The following is a 24,874-nucleotide window of genomic DNA, read 5'->3' on the forward strand; positions in this document are numbered from 1 at the left end:
TCAGGTGAATTCTGCTGTATATTATAACAATCAGCGAATGGAAACAAAGTTCCATCTCGAGTTGATGGGTACAGTCTGGGATCAGGGAATAATGGTAATTTCTATTATTTAACCATTTTTATTCTTGGATAATATAATGTACACCAAGGTAATAATTTGTCATGCCTCATCTGAGCAGGATCAGATGGTGACAGGGGTCTCATCAGGGCCAGGCAGTTAGGGAAGACCAGTCTGATGACGCAGAGGTCAGGCAGTTAGGGAAGACCAGTCTGTGACGGCGCTGAGGTCGGGCAGTTAGGGAAGACCAGTCTGTGATGGCGCTGAGGTCGGGCAGTTAGGGAAGACCAGTCTGTGACGGCGCAGAGGTCAGGCAGCTAAGGAAGACCAGTCTGTGACTGCGCTGAGGCCAGGCAGTTAGGGAAGACCAGTCTGTGACTGCGCTGAGGCCAGGCAGTTAGGGAAGACCAGTCTGTGACGGCGCTAAGGTCAGGCAGTTAGGGAAGACCAGTCTGTGACGGCGCTAAGGTCAGACAGTTAGGGAAGACCAGTCTGATGACGCAGAGGTCAGGCAGCTAAGGAAGACCAGTCTGTGATGGCGCTGAGGTCAGGCAGTTAGGGAAGACCAGTCTGTGACGGCGCTCAGGTCAGGCAGTTAGGGAAGACCAGTCTGACGACGCAGAGGTCAGACAGTTAGGGAAGACCAGTCTGTGACTGCGCTGAGGTCAGGCAGTTAGGGAAGACCAGTCTGTGACGGCGCAGAGGTCAGGCAGTTAGGGAAGACCAGTCTTGACGGCGCAGAGGTCAGGCAGCTAAGGAGGACCAGTCTGTGACGGCGCAGAGGTCAGGCAGCTAAGGAAGACCAGTCTGTGACGGAGCAGAGGTCAGACAGTTAGGGAAGACCAGTCTGTGACGGCGCTGAGGTCAGGCAGTTAGGGAAGACCAGTCTGTGACGGTGCAGAGGTCAGGCAGCTAAGGAAGACCAGTCTGTGACGGCGCAGAGGTCAGGCAGCTAAGGAAGTCCAGTGTGTGACGGCGCTGAGGTGAACTTTTGCAGATACAGTTTATTGAAACTATTTTAAGGCAGTCTGACAAACCTCTAAAGTTAATTTCCAAACTGTATCAAGGGTTGAGAGGCTTTTCGCAGTGAGACAAAACATGTAAAACAAAAATATGTGAGGAAGACCTGGGAGACACTACTGATGATGATGAATGGATACAGATGTGTTAGAATGCTTCGTCATGTTCATATCATCTCAGACATAAATTACTGCGGTTTAAGACCATCCAGAGACCATACTATATGCCAGTGTAAGTGAATATCATGTACTCAGAAATGTCATTCTGCTGGAAGTGTAAAACACAAAAGGGGACATATTTGCATATGTTATGGTCTTGTGAAGGCTGGCTGAATTCTGGCAAAGAGTATGTTCTTTTATCTCAGCATGTCTACAGATTCTCCCTTCACTCAGTTTTTCTTTGCTTGGAATGTTGATACTGTAGACTTATCAGAAGAAACTATGTAACCTAGAATTTATAGCAGCTAAGAAATGCATTGCCATTAATTGGAAGGTTGGTTATCCTCCCACAATGGATGGAAGAAATGTCAAGTTATGTATCACTAGATTAAGGGTATACTGGGCAACTTTCATAAGGACTAAAACCCTTATATAGAATACTGTACGACAAAATAAGTCTGTATTGAAAACATGCCCATGTCAGAGGAGATACCTATTTAGGCAATCCCTAGCTGCTGGGCTGCTCAGTCCTGGCCCTGGGGATCTGCCGTACTGCTGGTTGTCACTCTGGCCTTGGCCTAACACATCTGAAAACAATAATGAATGTTTCACTAAGATCCTAAATCTGAGTGGGGTGTGTTGGGTTGGGGTGCTGCAGGGCTGTTGACCCTTAGTGGCAGGACGGGGTGACCCAGCTATAGTGTGCAAGAAGAGTTCTACAGTACTATTAGGCCTATGATATGAATTATATGCAGGATGTACTGTTTCTGTGTGTTAATGTGTAGGTGTATGAGTGTTTGTATGAAACTTTTGTTTCCCCAAACTTTCCTTTGAGCAGGTTGGCTGGGCGTTCTGGCTGAAATGTGATATTGTAACGATGTGCGCTGAGAATCGGGAAGCGAGTTCAGGGAGTGAGCGTTTTAATAAATAAATGAAACAAACACGTAACACAAACAACGCACAGACACGACCCAGGAACAGAAACGATGACGCCTGGGGAAGGAAGAAACCAAAGGGAGTGACATATAAAGGGCAGGTAATCAAGGAGGTGATGGAGTCGGCTATGAAAAAGCCAACTGACACTTACTCTTGAGTTGCTGACTTGTTGCACCCTCGACAACTACTGTGATTATTATTATTTGACCATGCTGGTCATTTATGAACATTTTAACATCTTGACCATGTTCTGTTATAATCTCCACCCGGCACAGCCAGAAGAGGACTGGCCACCCCTCATAGCCTGGCTCCTCTCTAGGTTTCTTCCTAGGTTTTGGCCTTTCTAGGGAGTTTTTCCTAGGGAGTTTTTCCTAGCCACCGTGCTTCTACACCTGCATTGCTTGCTGTTTGGGGTTTTAGGCTGAGTTTCTGTACAGCACTTTGAGATATCAGCTGATGTACGAAGGGCTATATAAATAAATTTGATTTGATGGAGTCCAGGTTAGTGTCATTATGCGCTGATGCGCGTAACGATGGCAACGGGTGTGCATTATAATGAGCAGCCTGGTGACCTAGAGGCCGGAGAGGGAGCCCACGTGACAGATACAGAGGATGTCTTAATAAAGACAACCAAAAGTTGTCTTTGTACTTTATTTGTAAGAGTTGTTCATTTGTTAGGCTATTGTTTGGTTTTAGAAGCCTAAGTTGCACCCTTAAGGTTACTGATGTTAGATAAGTAGTCTCCTTCAGGATAAATAAAGGTTAAATAAAATTAAAATAAATAAATCCATCTACCTATAGTATCTGAGCACGTTCTCGTCATGAGCGTTCCCCTGTCTGGCCTCCTGGGCTAGCTGTCTGATGCCCTTCTCTTGCTTCTCATTGGTCTTGTCAGTCCAGACCAGCCACACCTCATCATCGTCAGCATACTCTTCCATGCCCATGTATTCAGTGGCATGGGGCATCTCTTTGGGCACGCGCCGTCTGCATGGGAAAACACATTAAATCATGAACACTCAACCCAGAAGAACACACACACACACACACACACACACACACACACACACACACACACACACACACACACACACACACACACAGAGAGAGAGGCCATTGCATGTCAACTGTATGTTTGTGTGTGTAGGAATATACACAGTAAAGAAGAGCACCACTTACTCAGTCTTGATGAGAATGTCTTGGTTCCTGGGATCCAGCACACACTTACAGATCAGCTCCTGAGTTACAGAAATGGCCACGTTGTTGGACACACACAGATCTGACAGGTAGTCCAGAAACCTGAGGGGAAACAGGCCAATGTTTAAGTTACACCACAAAAGGTTTTGAATGAACAGAAATATTATTTGAATATAATTTTTTTTTTGGGGGGGGTCTCTCTCCTCACCTGGGTTCCCTGTTCTTGCGGACCAGGCTAACGAAGGTCTCCACCTCCTTCTTAGTGATGTGTTTCTCCAGCAGCTTGCGGTTGTTGTGCAGCAGGGCAGTGATGGTGTCCTCAGCCAGGATGTCATAGCCAATCTGAGACTGCATCAACCCAAACTGCTTGGCTATGTGCTCCTGAGGGGGGGAGCAAGAGTGGGGATTTTTTCTGCTGTCAGCCACTTTGTGTATCATCCAAGTGGCCTGTTGCTCTACATTTAGCTTTAGCATTTAGCTTTAGCAGCAAAGGAGGCTAAGGGATCAATCATTTTATATTGGGCCAGGAAAAGTAATCGACCCTGTTACAGAATGTGAGGCAATGTGGTGTACAGTACCTGGTTCTTGCGGTAGTCCTGCTGTGAATGTCGCAGCACCCGGTAACAGAGGCGAAACATGTACTGGTAGGGGGAATTCTTCTGGTCTGACAGCTCCTCCAATCGCAGCAATGGGCCTTCTGCCCCTTTATCCTTGAACGGGGCCTTCAGGATCCCAAAGATCTGTGGCGGGACAAAAGAATAGAGAAATATTCAAGGTAACATGTGACAATATGGATATAATTATGACAAGAAAAGATAAACCTATATGTCATCATCAATCTGATGTTTAGGCAGGCGCCATTACATTAGGCTTGTTTAAAATGGTTCTTCTGACCTGTTTGAGGATGTTTTGTTCCCTCATGAGTTTCTGTCTCTCTCGGTTGACCTTGGTCATCACCACATCTAGCACAACCTGACCGCTGTTGGGCGTGTCCACCACAAAGAACACCAGGTCCTCTAGCAGCTTAATGGCAAACCTGCAGTGTCAAGGAAAAGGACACACACAGCTGTTACTGGTCTGGCCAGGGAACTAACCCTATTGACTGCTACAGTGCTAGCGCTTAAAATGCTGACTTCAATCAAGTAGAACGGAGAGGAAACCGACCCAAAGCTTTCTTTCATAAAAATGGTTTGATTTCATGGATATATTTTTACGCCTTTTCTGCAGACACTTTACCTTCTGTCATTGGGACTGATAAATCCCTCGTTAAACCTGTCCACTACGGTGCTCAACATGAAACTGGCATCGTTGGCAAAGTCTAGATCCCGGATCTCCATCACTGGCACTGACACGATGGCAAAGGCCTCCTTATCCTCTTTGGTAGGACAGGTGCCCAGCTGAGAGAGGGAGATGCAACAGAAAGACTGTCTGTTTCTGACAGGAAGTCAGTGTCAAGTGACAGTGCATGTACAACAGCCTATACTTACCATGAGTCTAATAGGTCTCTCCTCATCTATATCTATGGGCACGTTGGTGCTCTGGATCCACGTGTTGGTGCATAGGTGTCTGAGGCGCACATACGAATTCCTGAGAGGAAGAAAGTTTACAATAGAGAGCCAGTGAAACATAGTGAAAGTCTTTACTGTATGGTACAGTCTGTGCAAGGTCGATGCAATACACTACCTTGGCACAAAGGAGTCTGTTTTCTGCAGAGTTGTGGGGTCTAGCTCAAACAAAGAGGCAATGTCATTCCCATGTGGCATAGCCGACAGCTTGTACTTGATCCTCTCACCCAGAATCTTCAGTTTTCTTCTACTATCCTGCTACAGAGGGCAGGGGTCAAGGGTCAGGGTTTAACACAGTAACACTGACTGTCAGCATCACACCGGCATCAGTAACCCTAGACAGTCAAATAATATAGTACGCGTACCGTATCTTCAATCACCGACGTCTGGATTTCAACGCCGTCACCTTTGTAACCCGGATTTTCCTAAAGCAACGATAACAACACATAGTGCTCTATGAAGTAAAACGACCCAACATCAATTCAGCCTGTATAATGACCACAACGTGGTGACTAAAAGCCGTGGTCCAATACACAGTAGTGCAGCGGTGTGTTACCTCAGCTGCCAGGTAACTCCCTGTGGCAAGGTGTTTAAAACGATAGAGAGTGTTCCAGTGTCCGGCCCCTCCTCGACACGGATCGTGATGCACCACCTTGGAAAACAATCACACCATCAAAACAAACCTCCGTCATCACTTAAACCATTTAGCTACGGTACAACAGAGCATATTGTGTGTGTGTGTGTGTGTGTGTGTGTGTGTACCAACCTCCACTTCCCACAGGGCATTAGAGCTGGTGGCAGAGGTAGCAGACTGGCGCAGGGTGGTACGGAGGAACACATGTAGCTTGACCTTGTACTCATCACAGGTCAGGAACTTCTCCTGCTCAGCGTGGAACAACCGCACGACATCCCCCTGACCAGACACACCAGCAGAGTGATGCATTTATCATCCCCCTGACCAGCCACACCAGCAGAGTGATGCATTTATCATCCCCCTGACCAGACACACCAGCAGAGTGATGCATTTATCATCCCCCTGACCAGACACACCAGCAGAGTGATGCATTTATCATCCCCCTGGCCAGACACACCAGCAGAGTGATGTATTTATCATCCCCCTGACCAGACACACCAGCAGAGTGATGTATTTATCATCCCCCTGACCAGACACACCAGCAGAGTGATGCATTTATCATCCCCCTGCCCAGACACACCAGCAGAGTGATGTATTTATCATCCCCCTGATCAGACACACCAGCAGAGTGATGCATTTATCATCCCCCTGCCCAGACACACCAGCAGAGTGATGTATTTATCATCCCCCTGACCAGACACACCAGCAGAGTGATGCATTTATCATCCCCCTGACCAGACACACCAGCAGAGTGATGTATTTATCATCCCCCTGACCAGACACACCAGCAGAGTGATGTATTTATCATCCCCCTGCCCAGACACACCAGCAGAGTGATCCATTTATCATCCCCCTGACCAGACACACCAGCAGAGTGATGCATTTATCATCCCCCTGACCAGACACACCAGCAGAGTGATGCATTTATCATCCCCCTGACCAGACACACCAGCAGAGTGATGTATTTATCATCCCCCTGACCAGACACACCAGCAGAGTGATGCATTTATCATCCCCCTGACCAGACACACCAGCAGAGTGATGCATTTATCTACATCTGGAGGTTCTAATGCTATTATTGGTGACAGTGTTTGGCTGTGAAAGTGACCAAGATATCGATCACATCGAAAGAAGTTTGATAGATAGTATACATCAAGGACGTTACAGGAGACTTACTCCTTTCAAGACCTCATCCTTATGGTCACTGAACATCATGAACAGGTTGATCTTCCAGCTAGTGTTGCAGTTCACAGAGTTCACCTGCAGAGGGACACACACACACACACACACACACACACACACAGCATTTAACCCAGAGCTAAAAATCTCAAAATGCATAGATCTGTTTCACAAGAGATTAACATTACAGCTATTCGTCATTACCATCAGTAACAACTGTTTTGCATGTGTTGGTGTGTGTGTTCGGTGGGTGGGTGTGTGTGACAGGAAGAAGACTCACTCTTCCAGAGACTTTGCCACGGATGAATCAGACAGTGTGGTTATGATGACAGAACTCTCCATTACCTCTTTGCATCCAGCGTGGTCGGAGAGCTCATTGTTGCTGGCGTGTAAGGGCTGGCCTGCATTCACTGGGTTCAGGATCACCTTGTCTCCCACCACTACCTGTAGAACAACACATGACCAGACTGGTTACGGTTATGTACCTTGGATGACTCTTTATTCAGACCGATGTCTGTACTCTGTACTCATCATAGTAAAAAAAAACAAGCCAATGCTGTAATTGGCAGTATCCTTCTGGATAGTGGTTATGGTACTTTTCTTGGTGAAGCTAACATTTAGGTTAGTGTGTATTAATGTCATTTGAGTGTGTACTGTAATACGAGTTAGTTGAGTTACATTGTCTCCGTTGGCCCTTAGCTTCCAGAAGGGTTGGATGAACATCCAGGAGCCCTCATTCCCCGTCCCGTCCAGGGTGACCCGCATGGCATTCTTCTCCAGCAGGGCAGGCAGACGCTTATTCACAGTCAGAAACTTGTTACTCTTCATATGCAGCAGCTGTCAGCCAGGATACGTAAACACACAAAAAGACAGGCACACAGGCCACTGTTAAACCTCCAAAAATCACTCAATTTCATATAATGTTTGTGATAATGTGCTGTTATGATGGTAGGTTGACATGGATAGAATGCACCGCTATCCTATTCAAGAATGGGAATCAGCCAGCCAGGAAGGGAACCACTTAAGAAAGCATGGTTGGAAGACCAAGATGAATAGTACTAAAACCATGTATCAACAGACAGGATTCCCCCCAGAGGTTGTCATTCAGAAACTATGCTCTCAGGCATTTCAATAGGAGACAATGAAGGGAAAGTAGCACACCTGTCCTCACTGAAGCTTATTATGGTTGCAAACTTCCGGGAATTTACAATAAATTCCCTGGTTTTCCAGAAATCCTGGTTGGAGGATTATGGATTTCCTGCTTATTCCCTCCCGATTCCGGGAATCCTCCAACTGGGATTTCCGGAAACCATGGAATTTATTGAAAGTTCATGGAATTTTACCACCCGAAGGAGAATAAAGGACTGGGGGAAACCTGAGGAAGCGTGAGAGTGTGTCCAAACCTTAGAAGAACATCAGTAAATCCTCAAAGCTAAATTAGACCTTACTTCCTGGAAGTTAAAGTGACTCAGCAGGTTAGTTGTACTGCATTGTATGCTTGTCATTGTGATAACCCCAAGGTGTGCTGTGTGCACTCGCTGCACAGCCATTAACAGATTACATCACTCACTCACTCACTCACTCACTCACTCACTCACTCACTCTCACAGTTGAATCACACCTATAATGTCTGCCCAGATCAGCGAGGGCTCTTAACATTGACTCTTCACTGTGTGTCCCCACCATTCTGTAAGTGCATTACATTTAGATCTCATCCAGAGCGACTGTTAGTTAGTACATTCATCTTCAGATAGCTAGGTGGGACAACCACATATCACAGTCATTGTAAGTGCATTCATCTTCAGATAGCTAGGTGGGACAACCACATATCACAGTCATTGTTAGTACATTCATCTTCAGATAGCTAGGTGGGACAACCACATATCACAGTCATAGTAAATACATTCATCTTCAGATAGCTAGGTGGGACAACCACATATCACAGTCATAGTAAATACATTCATCTTCAGATAGCTAGGTGGGACAACCACATATCACAGTCATTGTTAGTACATTCATCTTCAGATAGCTAGGTGGGACAACCACATATCACAGTCATTGTTAGTACATTCATCTTCAGATAGCTAGGTGGGACAACTGCATATCATAGTAAGTACATTTTTCCTCAATGAAGTAGCTAAAATCAGCAAAATCAGTGGTAGTAGGAAAAGACAAGAGCACAGCACTCTCTCTCTTTGTGTTGCAAGAAGAGTCAATATTGACCAGGTACATGTTCAGTGGAAATCCTGGCACCGAGACCTCAGTCAATAAATACATTTCTCATAAGATATTGACACTGTACTGTACGTTTTCCTAGGAATGATTTAATATTGGGTCTTCAGTGATGAAAACAGGGGTTGGAAATGTCTGATCATAACCATCAACTGTAGCCCATCTATAAAATTAACAAAACTCTAAAATATGTTAAAGTTCAGACACATGTTCTTGGTTTGATAGACTAGATACAATTTAATAAACGTTTTTGTTTAAGAAACTCAATATGTCTATTTATGACATTAATGTACACCAATTATGCACTTTTATCTACAAATACTCATACTTCCCAGACAGTTTACCTAAACCCTTCAATGGATTCTTCCAGGTTCATTCTGAAATCCATCTACATAACACAAGACACTGTGATAACCTTCACCCTCCCCACTGCCACACCTCACATAGTCAATTTACTATCAGATACAGAGGTACCATGCTCTGGAATTCTTAAATTCACACTGCCAAAACATCATCATCCCTCAGTAATCTCCTCCATGAAGACTGGGGGGTCAGCCTGATGAACCAAACTACTCAGTAATCTCCTCCATGAAGACTGGGGGGTCAGCCTGATGAACCAAACTACTCAGTAATCTCCTCCATGAAGAATGGGGGGTCAGCCTGATGAACCAAACTACTCAGTAATCTCCTCCATGAAGACTGGGGGGGTCAGCCTGATGAACCAAACTACTCAGTAATCTCCTCCATGAAGACTGGGGGGTCAGCCTGATGAACCAAACTACTCAGTAATCTCCTCCATGAAGACTGGGGGGTCAGCCTGATGAACCAAAGTACTCAGTAATCTCCTCCATGAAGACTGGGGGGTCAGCCTGATGAACCAAACTACTCAGTAATCTCCTCCATGAAGACTGGGGGGTCAGCCTGATGAACCAAACTACTCAGTAATCTCCTCCATGAAGACTGGGGGTCAGCCTGATGAACCAAACTACTCAGTAATCTCCTCCATGAAGACTGGGGGGTCAGCCTGATGAACCAAACTACTCAGTAATCTCCTCCATGAAGAATGGGGGGTCAGCCTGATGAACCAAACTACTCAGTAATCTCCTCCATGAAGACTGGGGGGTCAGCCTGATGAACCAAACTACTCAGTAATCTCCTCCATGAAGACTGGGGGTCAGCCTGATGAACCAAACTACTCAGTAATCTCCTCCATGAAGACTGGGGGTCAGCCTGATGAACCAAACTACTCAGTAGGGATCACTGAGAAACCGGTATGGTATGGTCTGTTCTCTGTCATTACTTAGAGTCTCTTTAGAATATGAACACACTTAAGAGGAAAATCTAGTCTGACTTCACCTGGCTATGGCAACCTGACAAACAGACTGTCTAGGTTTCCATACAGGGGTGACATGCAGAAACATTCCATTATGGACCAGCTTTTAGGAGTCATGATGAGTAAGCTTGGGTTGTGAAACACCTGACTGTATGGAACACCAATCCCTGAAACTTGAAGGTCAATAACTCCCATTAGTGAGCGATGCTGCCCACAGCTAGCCCATTTGGGTTCTATTTTTCCTGGCCGCTAAAACTGAATTTTTTTTTAAACATTCCGAGAATATTAGTGAACATTTTGCCTGTTCTGGGAATGTTTATTTTTAGGTTACAGGGAGGTTCTGAGAACATTTTACTCTGGTTCCTAGAAAGTTTTCCTGTGAGGTTTAATTAACACAGAAAAAAATATATATAGTTAATTTTTTAGAACTTCCTTAAAACTTTCACTGAATGTTTCCATAAGACTTTTCTGAACTCCAAGCCCAGTTAGGACACAGGGAAATTCATTTCCTTAGGCATTAATCATGCAAACACATTTATTTTTCATCGTGACACAGCATCAGTGAGACCCAAACCTAGAATCTTCTATTCTCTGTCCATGGAATTAGTCCACTGCGCCACCAGGATGGTGCTAGCATGTCATGTTTTTAGAACTCATATAAAGCTGATCATTTTAATCTATTCAAACAGACCCCATTTCAAAGGAAACCAGCACTCATTAAGATCTGGTGTAGCCAATTAGTGGGTGTGGCCAACACACAACACAATAGAGAGAATTTTGTTGACGCTGTTGAGCATGACATTAAATAGGACCATGAGGAAACCTATAGGAAACTTTATGCTGAAGTACTGACAGAAGAATGTTTGTTTCCTAACTTTCTCTGATCTATTTGAGAACATTCCCAACATCAAACCAGTTGGAGAACATTCCTAGAACACTACTAAAATGTCAATTAAATGTAAACATGTTTGAACTTTTAGGAAAAGTTCTGTTAAAAGTAAATACCTAGAAAATAATGTTTGTCATTTAATGTGTTGAGAATGTTCCAAAACCAAGCAACTATCCTGCACCATTTCCCAGACCGTTGTGGGAAGTATGTATGTAACATAACTATAGGACAACCACACTCTCACCAAGCTCTAAGTAACATATGCTTCTCTGAATGCTATGTGCTAGCTGGGTGCATACTTGCTGAAAGTGATTCAAAACACAGGTATTCTGGGACCGCTCCCTGATTGATACTGTGCAGGTGTGCTCAAACCCTTTACCAGACACATTACTGATTGGTGACCTGTAGATCCATCACACTGAGAATGTGCAGGTGTGCTCAAACTTCCCCTCAGGTACAAGACCAGCCATTCACTGACATCAGCCTAATCCAATTACATTACTCTGCTGCTACTCTCTGTTATTATCTATGCATAGTCACTTTAAAAACTCCACCTACATGTATATACTACCTCAATTACCTCAAATAACCGGTACCCCCACACATTGGCTCTGTACCAGTACCACCTGTATATAGCCTCGCTGCTGTTATTTACTGCTGCTCTTTAATTATGTTACTTTTATCTCTTACTTTTTTGGGGGTATTTTCTTAAAACTGCATTCTTGTTTAGGGGCTCCTAAGTCAGCGTTTTACTGTAAGGTGTACACCTGTTGTATTCAGCATTTCACTGTAAGGTCTACTACACCTGTTGTATTCAGCATTTCACTGTAAGGTCTACTACACCTGTTGTATTCAGCATTTCACTGTAAGGTCTACTACACCTGTTGTATTCAGCATTTCACTGTGAGGTCTACTACACCTGTTGTATTCAGCATTTCACTGTAAGGTCTACTACACCTGTTGTATTCAGCATTTCACTGTAAGGTCTACTACACCTGTTGTATTCAGCATTTCACTGTAAGGTCTACTACACCTGTTGTATTCAGCATTTCACTGTAAGGTTTACACCTGTTGTATTCAGCATTTCACTGTGAGGTCTACTACACCTGTTGTATTCAGCATTTCACTGTAAGGTCTACACCTGTTGTATTCAGCATTTCACTGTAAGGTTTACAGCTGTTGTATTTGGTGCATGTGACAAATACAATTTGATTTGTTTGATATTGTTCCACTCGTTCCGCTCCAGAGATTACCACGAGCCCGTCCTCCCCAGTTAAGGTGCCACCAACCTCCTGTGCTCAACAGTGCTACTGGGAATGCAGATCTTACCTGGATGTGTGCTGCTGGGAATGCAGATCTTACCTGGATGTGTGCTGCTGGGAATGCAGATCTTACCTGGATGTATGCTGCTGGGAATGCAGACCTTACCTGGATGTGTGCTACTGGGAATGCAGACCTTACCTGAATGACAGTGCCGTATTTTACTACATCGCCGTGGACCTTCTTGTTTTCAGTCTCGTTCTGTTTTTGCTCCAGATTAGAGGCATGCTGTGGAGAACAAGGAAAGGTTTCATCAGTGTCCAGTGTACGGTCTCTAACCTGGCGGCATGACCCTTGTTGTACTGTCTCTAACCTGGCGGCATGACCCTTGTTGTACTGTCTCTAACCTGGCGGCATGACCCTTGTTGTACTGTCTCTAACCTGGCGGCATGACCCTTGTTGTACTGTCTCTAACCTGGCGGCATGACCCTTGTTGTACTGTCTCTAACCTGGCGGCATGACCCTTGTTGTACTGTCTCTAACCTGGCGGCATGACCCTTGTTGTACTGTCTCTAACCTGGCGGCATGACCCTTGTTGTACTGTCTCTAACCTGGCGGCATGACCCTTGTACCTGGCGGCATACTGTCTCTAACCTGGCGGCATGACCCTTGTTGTACTGTCTCTAACCTGGCGGCATGACCCTTGTTGTTCTGTCTCTAACCTGGCGGCATGACCCTTGTTGTACTGTCTCTAACCTGGCGGCATGACCCTTGTTGTACTGTCTCTAACCTGGCGGCATGACCCTTGTTGTACTGTCTCTAACCTGGCGGCATGACCCTTGTTGTACTGTCTCTAACCTGGCGGCATGACCCTTGTTGTACTGTCTCTAACCTGGCGGCATGACCCTTGTTGTACTGTCTCTAACCTGATGGTATGACCCTTGTTGTACTGTCTCTAACCTGATGGTATGACCCGTGTAAGTATCTTTTACCTGTAGTTTCTGGAGTAGCACCACATCAGCAATCTTGTCCTTCTCATGCTTGGCCTGCTTGGCTTTCCAGAACTGTTTCTGTGCAGAGTAGCGGTTCATGGGACACACTTTGAAGAGGCAGTCTAAGACAAAATAGTGTGATTTAAAGAGTTAAGATTGCTAATAAGGGGACTGGTGAGTATTCAATGGTGTAGATGTTTTGGTTTCAAATATTAAAAACCTGTGAAATATGTGTGGGGGAGGGGGGGGGGGGCTAGTGATGCACTATTTTACGATTACTATGCCAAGATGGCTGCCATTCTCCCGAGCATCTATGTACTTTATAGCAAAGATAAGCTGTGTCACTGTCTGAGTAAGTATATAACGCTTCCACATAAAATGAATAGTTTGCTTAGGGAAGAAAATAAGTGTAATTTGCCCCACACCCACCATAGGGGATCTGGGCGTCAGGTAAATATTGACTCTCCCCATCCTCAGAGGGATATCGTGTTTTTAAAGGAGCCTAATACTAATATTGGAGATGAAGGAGATCAGCTGGTGCTCTGTGTACTCTGTGAGTACAGTAGTTGTTACCTGTCACACAGGTCTGGCAGGAAGGTTACATCAGCACCATAACGGCAAACATCCTTGAAATGCATGTCGCCCCTCAGCAATATTGAAATGTCAACTTTGATACAGTCGAGTTGTGGCAGGCACTGGAGGCTGTAGCACCTTAATTGGGGAGGACGGGGCTCGTGGTAATGGCAGGAGCGGAATTAGGGGAATGGTATCAAATACATCAAACATGGTTTTCTATGTGATTGCATTCGCTCCATTCCGGCCATTATTATGAGCCGTCCTCCCCTCACTAGCCTCCAGTGGTTGCAGGATAAATCTTTAAAGGGAATCATGCAAACTACTGACAGAATATTAGTCATAAAGCCATCATATGGGAAACAATTATAGTGTTATTAGACTGTACTGGACAGTATTGCTGAGACTTTTGGGACAACAAACGTTTACTTAGATGGGCAAGTTGTCTTTTCTGTTTAAACTGAGATCCAAGGAGAAGGACATCAATGAACCTTTGATCAGACAGAAATGCACTGAATGCGTGTCACCCCAGTGAAGGAATCTGAGAAAACTAAGTGTGGGTTTAAAAAAAAAAAGTGTCTGCTGTCTTGATTTGGAGTCTGTTCTCTCTGGTGCCCATATCAGGCTGAGTAGGCAGAGAGCTGTACATTCCCCATATGTCACAGTCATGGGCACACTGAGTCACAAGCAAACACACAACAACATTTCGTGAATCACTCTCACAAACACACAGGGAAGTACATAACACTCCCACAATGCACCCACACGCATGCACCCACACACTACATTGTAGGCCTAAATAATAAGAATACTAATCTGACCTCTGAACTTCTTGGGGGGATTGTCCAGGTCCCCTGCAGCTGGCTCTACCACACATCTGTCATCCACTAACCTGGGGAGAAACACAACACACAGGAGATCAACACTTGCATTGCAGTGTTTGTATACGTACCCCTGAATTCCACAGCTTTTTCCCCACACTTCCCCTCTAACCAGGGACTGAATTAGACCTGGCACACCAGGTGGGTGCGATTAATGATCAGGTAGAAGAGAAAAGCAGCAGTAGTCCAGCCCTCGTGGGGTACGACTGGAATAACACCCTGATATACATAATGACAACATATGGCAAAGCTAATGTTGTTGTGACACTAATGTCCTTATGCAGAAATCATCTACAATGATTTCCACTTGGATTTACTCCAGGTCTCATTGTGGTCAGACTTCAGTAGCTAACCACTGTGAGAGCTAGTGACTTAAAGGACTTGCTAGTGATGTAGCCCTTTTCTGCAGTCAAATTACCTAGTGGCCTCATTGGTGGAATGTTAATATTTTTCATAATTAACAAAAATATATTTTGGGGCTGAAAATGGTGTTTCTATGTCAAACTGTTTTGTCATATTTCAGTCTTCTGAGATGTATATAAAGTGTAATATTGGGATGCAAACTCAAGACAAAGGAGATGATTGTGGACTACAGGAAAAGGAGGGCCAAGCACACCCCCATTCTCATCGACGGGGCTGCAGGGGAGCAGATTGAGAGCTTCAAATTCCTTGGTGTCCACATCACCCACAAACTATCATGGTCCAAACACACCAAAACAGTTGTGAAGAGGGCACGACAAAACCTATTCCCCCTCAGGGGACTGAAAAGATTTGGCATGGGTCCTCAGATCCTCAAAAGGTTCTACAGCTGCAACATTGAGAGCATCCTGAGTGGTTGCATCACTGCCTGGTATGGCAACTGCTCGGCCTCCGACCGCAAGGCACTACAGAGGGTAGTGCGTACGGCCCAGTACATCACTGGGGCAAAGCTTTCTGGCATCCAGGACCTCTATACCAGGCGGTGTCAGAGGAAGGCCCTAAAAATGGTCAGACTCCAGCAACCCTAGTCATAGACAGTTCTCTCAGCTACCGCACGGCAAGTGGAACCGGAGCGCCAAGTCTAGGTCCAAGAGGCTTCTAAACAGCTTCTACCACCAAGCCATAAGACTCCTGAACATCTAATCAAATGGCTACCCAGACTATTTGCATTTCCCCCCCCCCCCCCCTTTACACTGCTGCTACTTTGTTATTATCTATGCAGTGTCACTTTAATAACTCTACCTACATGTACATATGACCTAAATTACCTAGACTAACCGGTGCCCCCGCACATTGACTCTGTACCGGTACCCCCTGTATATAGCCTCCACATTGACTCTGTACCAGTACCCCCTGTATATAGCCTCCACATTGACTCTGTATCGGTACCCCCTGTATATAGCCTGCACATTGACTCTGTACCTGTACCCCCTGTATATAGCCTGCACATTGACTCTGTACCGGTACCCCCTGTATATAGCCTCCACATTGACTCTGTACCGGTAACCCCTGTATATAGCCTCCACATTGACTCTGTACCGGTAACCCCTGTATATAGCCTCCACATTGACTCTGTACCAGTACCCCCTGTATATATCCTCCACATTGACTCTGTACCGGTACCCCCTGTATATAGCCTCCACATTGACTCTGTACCGGTACCCCCTGTATATAGCCTCCACATTGACTCTGTACCGGTACCCCATGTATATAGCCTCCATATTGACTCTGTACCGGTACCCCCTGTATATAGCCTCCACATTGACTCTGTACCGGTAACCCCTGTATATAGCCTCCACATTGACTCTGTACCGGTACCCCCTGTATATAGCCACCACACTGACTCTGTACCGGTATCCCCTGTATATAGCCACCACACTGACTCTGTACCGGTACCCCCTGTATATAGCCTCCACATTGACTCTGTACCGGTATCCCCTGTATATAGCCTCCACATTGACTCTGTACCGGTACCCCCTGTATATAGCCTCCACATTGATTCTGTACCAGTACCCCCTGTATATAGCCTCCACATTGACTCTGTACCGGTATCCCCTGTATATAGCCTCCACATTGACTCTGTACCGGTATCCCCTGTATATAGCCTCCACATTGACTGTACCGGTATCCCCTGTATATAGCCTCCACATTGACTCTGTACCAGTACCCCCTGTATATAGACTCCACATTGACTCTGTACCGGTAACCCCTGTATATAGCCTCCACATTGACTCTGTACCGGTAACCCCTGTATATAGCCTCCACATTGACTCTGTACCGGTATCACCTGTATATAGCCTCCACATTGACTGTACCGGTATCCCCTGTATATAGCCTCCACATTGACTCTGTACCAGTACCCCCTGTATATAGCCTCCACATTGACTCTGTACCGGTAACCCCTGTATATAGCCTCCACATTGACTCTGTACCGGTAACCCCTGTATATAGCCTCCACATTGACTCTGTACCGGTGCCCCCTGTATATAGCCTCCACATTGACTCTGTACCGGTACCCCCTGTATATAGCCTCCACATTGACTCTGTACCGGTACCCCCTGTATATAGCCTCCACATTGACTCTGTACCAGCACCCCCCTGTATATAGCCTCCACATTGACTCTGTACCGGTACCCCCTGTATATAGCCTCCACATTGACTCTGTACCGGTACCCCCTGTATATAGCCTCCACATTGACTCTGTACCAGCACCCCCCTGTATATAGCCTCCACATTGACTCTGTACCGGTATCCCCTGTATATAGCCTCCACATTGACTCTGTACCGGTACCCCCTGTATATAGCCTCCACATTGACTCTGTACCGGTACCCCCTGTATATAGCCTCCACATTGACTCTGTACCGGTACCCCCTGTATATAGCCTCCACATTGACTCTGTACCGGTACCCCCTGTATATAGCCTCCACATTGACTCTGTACTGGTACCCCCTGTATATAGCCTCGCTGCTGTTATTTTACTGCTGCTCTTTCATTATTTATTACTTTTATTTCTTATTTTTGTAGGTATTTTTTTTTAAACTGTATTGTTGGTTAAGGGCTTGTAAGTAAGCATTTCACTGTAAGGTCTATACCCGTTGTACTTGGCAAGTGGCAAATAAAATGTTATTTGATTTGAAACTCAGAATGTAATACATTTCAACATTGTATCTGACATGGTACTGGTGTCTTCTTTTTTAAGCCCATAACCATGTGTGTGAGGTGTATACTTTTGTTTCAAAGTTGGTTTTGTTTAAGACTACACTGATTTGGCCCACTGCAGTAAAAGGTTAAAGGTCTTGCTAATGACTAGTGACTTAACCCCCTAGAGCCGATGTCCACGCCCCACGCAAATCTAACTAGCATAATAATAACAACAAATCACCCCCAAAAATCTGTCAGTTTCAGCTGAAAATATGTGTGGTTTTTAAAAAAAAAAAAAAATTTTACATCCACTGATGTCGCAATTCCGCATCTGAGGTGAAATGTGACAGAGCTAAAGCGGTGTTTGTCAGACCATGAGACATCCTGAAAATCACTCTTCTCACAAAATTGTTTGTAGAGTCTGAACGGTTAGTGTCCAAACTATTATGACTCCTCTATGGAAAGATGAGACTCTCACGAACAGGTCGGTTGTTTTGCTCTAAGACGCCCACAGGCCTCACAAGACTTGTCTGAAGATCACCCGGTGCCAGTTCACAAAATTCATGGTAGTATATATGGAGACTGCTTAGTGCCCCCACAATATAATGACAATGTAGCCTGAACAGTGAACACTAAATGAACTGTTTAGATTGTAACAATGGCCTGTCCACAAAGCATATGCCGTTTCCTGGTATGTAGACAACACTATGTCCACTGTGATTGGCCAGAGCCGACACAGTGTCTTATGACAGACTGTTACATAATGGCCAGTGTGCAAGTGAGATTTGGTTGTGGACTCTGATTAGAGCCAAAATAACTTCATTAAAATAAGTAAGTAAGATTATTCCAGATCTGTTGTTTTCCTGTATTGTTGCGTAGCGATGAACCAGGATAAAAGACAACAGTTTCCCAAAATGACAATCAGAAAGCAGATTGGATTGTATGATTCATGCCTTATTATCAAATTACACATGGACTCAAAAGGCCAACTGTCAGTTGATTTGAGTCAGAATTCTGTGTTTTATTTTTCCTCACTGTCTCACGGTCACGGTTAAGAATGACGGTTTAAAGACATCTGGCCCAGAGTGTATTTAAACCCACGATCATGACCTGTCTGCGTTTACTTATTTAACCCCCCTCCCTCCCCGCTATGGACTCCTACAAGCTGTCAGTAAACATAACGAATCACTAGAGACCACTATCCACAGCAGCTCAGAAAACTAAATATACAAATCAGTTGAGCCTAACTACGGTCTCCCTGCAGACTGTGAGCTTTATTCGGATCATCTGTCACATCCTTCCACTTTAAAGTCAACTCTTAGCATGAATTGAACTACAGTATGTACAGTGCCTTCAGAAAGTATTCACAACATTTTGTGGTGTTACAAAGTGGGATTAAAATGAATTTAATTGTAATTTTATGTCAACAATCTGCACAAAATACTCTGTCAGTGGAAGAAAAATGTGAATATTTTGTATTTATAAAATAAAATACTAATATTTATATAGTGCATTCTGAAAATATTTTCCACATTGTTACATTACAGCCTTATTTTAAAAATGATTAAATTATTTATTTTCCCATCAACAATCTACACACAATACCCCATAATGAAAAAATTAAACATATAGATTGAAAATGTTTTAAAAATAAAAAAACTGAAATACCTTATTTACATAAGTATTAAGACCCTGTGCTTTGAGACTCGAAAATGAGCTCAGGTGCATCCTGTTTCCATTGATCATCCTTGAGATGTTTCCGCAACTTGGAGTCCAACCTGTGGTAAATTCAATTGATTGGACATTATTTGGAAAGACACACACCTGTCTATATAAGGTTGACAGTGCAAGTCAGAGCAAAAACCAAGCCATGATGTCGAAGGAATTGTCCGTAGAGCTCGGAGACAGGATTGTGTCGAGGCACAGATCTGGGGAAGGTTACCAAAACATTTCCGCAGCATTGAAGGTCCCCTATAACACAGTGGCCTCCATCATTCTGAAATGGAAGAAGTTTGGAACCACCAAGACTTCCTGGAGCTGGCCGCCCGGCCAAACTGACCAATCAGGGGAGAAGGGCCGTGACCAAGAACCCGATGGTCACTCTGAAAGAGCTCCAGAGTTCCTCTGTGGAGATGGGAGAACCTTCCAGAAGGACAACCACTCCTCCGTAAAAGGCACATGACAGCCCACTTGGAGTTTGCCAAAAGGCACCAAAAGGACTCAGACCATGAGAAACAAGATTCTGTGATTTTGTTGAAACCAAGATTGAACTCTTTGGCCTCAATGCCAAGTATCCCGTCTGGAGGAAACCTGGCACCATCCCTACGGTGAAGCATGGTGGTGGCAGCATCATGCTGTGGGGATGTTTTTCAGTGTTAGGGCAATGACCCTAAGCACACAGCCAAGACAATGCAGGAGTGGCATCGGGACAAGTCTCTGAATGTCCTTGAATGGCCCAGCCAGAGCCCGGACTTGAACCCAATCAACCTCTGGAGACCTGAAAACAGCTGTGCAGTGACGCTCCCCATCCAACCTGACAGCGCTTGAGGATCTGCAGAGAAGAAGGGGAGAAACTCCCCAAATACAGGTGCCAACCTTATACTGTAGCTTCATACCCAAGAAGAGTCAAGGCTGTAATTGCTGCCAAAGGTACTTCAACAAAGTTTTGAGTGAAGGGTCTGAATACTTATGTAAGTGTTAAGGACTTGAAAAAGAAATCTAAACCTGTTTTTGTTTTGTCATTATGAGGTATTGTGTGTAGATTGAGGGGGAAAAAACAATTTGATCCATTTTAGAATAAGGCTGTAACATAAAATGTGGAAAAAGAGGGAAAGTATTCAGACCCGAGTCAATATATGCTAGAAATACCTTTGACAGCGATCTCAGCTGTGAATTTTTCTGCTTAAGTCTAAGGAGGTTTGCATACCTGGATTGTGCAATATTTGCCCATTTTATTATTTTAAGAATTCTTCAAGCTCTGTCAAGTTGGTTGTTGATCATTGCTAGGAAGCCATGTCTTTCCACAGATTTTCAAGCCGATTTTAAGTTAAAACTGTAAGTAGGGCACTCAGGAACATTCAATATCGTCTTGGTAAGTAACTCCAGTGTATATTTGGCCTTGCGTTTTAGGTTGTCTTGCTGAAAGGTAGATTTGTCTCCAAGTTTCATCTAGTATTTTGCCTGTGCTTAGCTCAATTTGTTTTTAGAAAAAAAAACTCCCTAGTCCTTGCCAATGACAAGCATACCCATAACATGATGCAGCCACCACCACTGCCATGCTTTTGATACTCAGTGATGTGTTGTTGGATTTGCCCCAAACATAATGCTTTGTATGCAGGCCATAAAGTTATTTTCTTTGCCACATTTCTCTCAGTATTATTTTAGTGACTCATTGCAAACAAGATGCATATTCTTGGATGTTTTTATTCTGTAGAGACTTCCTCCTTTTTACTCTGTCAATTAGGTTAGTATTGTGGAGTAACTACAATGTTGTTGATCCATCCTCAGTTTTCTCCTATCACAGCCATTAAATTCTGTAACTGTTTTAAAAAGTCACCATTGACCTCATGGTGAAATCCCTGAGGGGTTTCCTTCCTCTCCGTCAATTGCGTTAGGAAGGACGCCTGTATCGTTGTACTAACTGGGTGTATTGATACACCATCCAAAGTGTGATAACTTCACCATGCTCAAAGGGATATACATCTACCAATAGGAGCCATTCTTTGAGAGGCATTGCAAAACCTTCCTGGTCTTTGTGGTTGAATCTCTGTGCTTATAATTCAGTGTTGGACTGAAGAACCTTCCAGATAACTGTATGTGTGGGGTACAGAGATGGGGTAGTCATTCAACAATGTATGTCGAACACCATTATTATATTTAGTCCATGCAACTTATTATCGTCTAAGCAAATTTTTACTCCTGAAGTTATTTAGGCTTGCCTTAATAACCAAGAGGTTAAACTTATTCACTCAAGATTTTTCTGCTTGTATATTCATTTGTAAAAAAAAAAAAAAAAATTCTAAAAACAATTCCCCTTTGACATGATGGGGTATTGTGTGTAGGTTAGTGACACAATCTACATTTAATCATTTTACATTCAGGCTGGAACAAACTGTAGAAAAAGTCAAGGGGTGTGAATACTTTCTGAAGGCACTGTAGGTTGTAATCTATAGCCTATTATACTGTAGGTGAGGATGTGGTCACAACAAAGCTTCTTAATAAAGTAGTCTGAATGCTTTGGGCTGCTCCTCTTCAGAGTGCACATAGAACCCATTACCCAAAGATGTCTGAAACATGAAGTGGTATTTCCATGACAGCAGATGAAAAACACAAGACAGGCTCACAGTTCACACAATGCAGTGGAAATATGCAAAAAGGGTTTGTATCTAAAAGACGCTGCCTGAAAGGCCAAGCTAATCCTACATCTTTACCATCGGTCTGTACATGTTTGCGTGCAGAGGGTTGTCTCTGGTTAATGTCCCTATATCCCCCTCCTTCACATAATCAATGGGAGTTATCTAGCAGCCAGGTGAGGTTTGTCTACCTATTGCGGGTTCATTGCTTTGGCTAGAGTCTGGAGTGCTCCCCTGGTCATTTGCATTGCATATGAATCACTCTCAACTCAGGAATTGAGGTCTTTATAAAAACAGTTTTATTTTTGTTAAACTTCACGGTCATTCCATTAATTCACATACATAATGAATATCATTCAATGTGATTTTGAACTTATGCAAGAGATTTTGTTTATATACAGTGCATTCGGAAAGTATTCTGACTAGAGGTCAACCGATTAATCAGAATGGCCAATTCATTTGGGCCGATTTCAAGTTTTCATAACAATCGGTAATCGGTATTTTTGGCCATCGATTTGCCTTTTTTTTTACACCTTTATTTAACTAGGCAAGTCAGATAAAGAACGCATTCTTATTTTCAATGACGGCCTAGGAATGGGGGTTAACTGCCTTGTTCAGGGGGGATTCGGGGATTCGTTTTTGCAACCTTCTGGTTACTAGTCCAACGCTCTAACCACCTGCCTTACATTGCACTCCACGAGGAGCCTGCATGGCAGGCTGACTACCTGTTACGCGAGGGCAGCAAGAAGCCAATGTAAATTGCTAGCTAGCATTAAACTTATCTTACAAAAAACTATCACTCTTAACATAATCACTAGTTAACTACACATGGTTGATGATATTACTAGTTTATCTAACATGTCCTGCGTTGCATATAATCGATGCGGTGCCTGTTAATTTCTCATCGAATCACAGCCTACTTCGACAAACGGGTGATGATTCAACAAGCGCATTTGTGAAAAAAGCACTGTCATTGCACCAATGTACCTAACCATAAACATCAATACCTTTCTTTAAAATCAATAAACAAGTATATGTTTTTAAACCTGCATATTTAGTTAATATTGCCTGCTAACATGAAATTGGGTCACTGCTCTTGCGTTCATTGCCTGGCTCGTTGCGAACTAATTTGCCAGAATTTTACGTAATTATGACATACCATTGAAGGTTGTGTAATGTAACAGGAATATTTAGACTTAGGGATGCCACCCGTTAGATAAAATACGGACTGGTTCCGTATTTCACTGAAAGAAAAAAACATTTTGTTTTCGAGATGATAGTTTCCGGATTCGACCATATTAATGACCTAAGGCTCGTATTTGTGTTATTATGTTATGTGTGTTATTATGTTATAATTATGATTTGATAGAGCAGTCTGACTGAGCGGTGGTAGGCACCAGCAGGCTCGTAAGCATTCATTCAAACAGCACTTTCGTGCATTTTGCCAGCAGCTCTTCGCTGTGCTTCAAGCATTGCGCTGTTTATGACTTCAAGCTTGTCAACTCCCAAGATTAGGCTGGTGTAACCGATGTGAAATGGCTAGCTAGTTAGCGGGTGCGCGCTAATAGCGTTTCAAACGTCACTCGCTCTGAGACTTGGAGTAGTTGTTCCCCTTGCTCTGCATGGGTAACGCTGCTTCGAGGGTGGCTGTTGTCGATGTGTTCCTGGTTCGAGCCCAGGTAGGAGCGAGGAGAGGGACGGAAGCTATACTGTTACACTGGCAATACTAAAGTGCCTATAAGAACATCCAATAGTCAAAGGTATATGAAATACAAATCGTATAGAGAAATAGTCCTATAATTCCTATAATAACTACAATTTAAAAACTTCTTACCTGGGAATATTGAAGACTCACGTTAAAAGGAACCACCAGCTTTCATATGTTCCCATGTTCTGAGCAAGGCACTTAAACGTTAGCTTTCTTACATGGCACATATTACACTTTTACTTTCTTCTCCAACACTTTGTTTTTGCATTATTTAAACCAAATTGAACATGTTTCATTATTTATTTGAGGCTAAATTGATTTTATTGATGTATTATATTAAGTTAAAATAAGTGTTCATTCAGTATTGTTGTAATTGTCGATTAATCGGCATCGGTTTTTTTGGGTCCTCCAATAATCGGTATCGGCGTTGAAAAATCATAATCGGTCGACCTCTAATTCTGACTCCTTGACTTTTTCTACATTTTGTTATGTTACAGCCTTGTTCTAAAATGGATTAAATAAAAACCTCATCAATCTACACAATACAGATCTGTACCTCGACACAATCCTGTCTCTGAGCTCTACGGGCAATTCCTTCGACCTCATTGCTTGGTTTTTGCTCTGACATGCACTGTCAACTGTAGGACCTTATATAGACAGGTGTGTGTGTGCCTTTCCAAATCATGTCCAATCAATTGAATTTACCACAGGTGGACTCCAATCAAGTTGTAGAAACACCTCAAGGATGATTAATGGAAACAGGATGCACCTGAGCTCATTTTAAGTCTCA

At 43.9% G+C, this 24,874-nt stretch overlaps 1 protein-coding gene across 6 annotated transcripts in view; it reads right to left on the minus strand.

Annotated features, from left to right (window-relative positions):
• The window catches only part of LOC115168596 (inositol 1,4,5-trisphosphate receptor type 3), a 58,030-nt gene that overhangs the window by 26,180 nt on the left and 6,976 nt on the right, over positions 1 to 24,874 (minus strand). For 5 of the 6 annotated variants that reach the window (XM_029724015.1, XM_029724012.1, XM_029724017.1 and 2 more), the window contains exons 2-18: positions 14,844 to 14,914; positions 13,450 to 13,571; positions 12,659 to 12,745; positions 7,422 to 7,580; positions 7,089 to 7,187; positions 6,741 to 6,824; positions 5,697 to 5,843; positions 5,487 to 5,582; positions 5,296 to 5,355; positions 5,049 to 5,188; positions 4,853 to 4,952; positions 4,602 to 4,762; positions 4,260 to 4,401; positions 3,944 to 4,105; positions 3,574 to 3,746; positions 3,348 to 3,467; positions 2,967 to 3,155 (exon numbers count right to left, since the gene is read on the minus strand). In XM_029724015.1, the coding sequence (XP_029579875.1) occupies positions 2,967 to 3,155; positions 3,348 to 3,467; positions 3,574 to 3,746; positions 3,944 to 4,105; positions 4,260 to 4,401; positions 4,602 to 4,762; positions 4,853 to 4,952; positions 5,049 to 5,188; positions 5,296 to 5,355; positions 5,487 to 5,582; positions 5,697 to 5,843; positions 6,741 to 6,824; positions 7,089 to 7,187; positions 7,422 to 7,580; positions 12,659 to 12,745; positions 13,450 to 13,571; positions 14,844 to 14,914 (2,112 nt within the window). The remainder of the gene's footprint in view (positions 1 to 2,966; positions 3,156 to 3,347; positions 3,468 to 3,573; positions 3,747 to 3,943; positions 4,106 to 4,259; positions 4,402 to 4,601; positions 4,763 to 4,852; positions 4,953 to 5,048; positions 5,189 to 5,295; positions 5,356 to 5,486; positions 5,583 to 5,696; positions 5,844 to 6,740; positions 6,825 to 7,088; positions 7,188 to 7,421; positions 7,581 to 12,658; positions 12,746 to 13,449; positions 13,572 to 14,843; positions 14,915 to 24,874) is intronic. The other variant, XM_029724014.1, reaches the window with a different exon arrangement.

Source organism: Salmo trutta, chromosome 30 (assembly GCF_901001165.1).
Source record: "Salmo trutta chromosome 30, fSalTru1.1, whole genome shotgun sequence".
NCBI classification, from domain to species: domain Eukaryota; kingdom Metazoa; phylum Chordata; class Actinopteri; order Salmoniformes; family Salmonidae; genus Salmo; species Salmo trutta.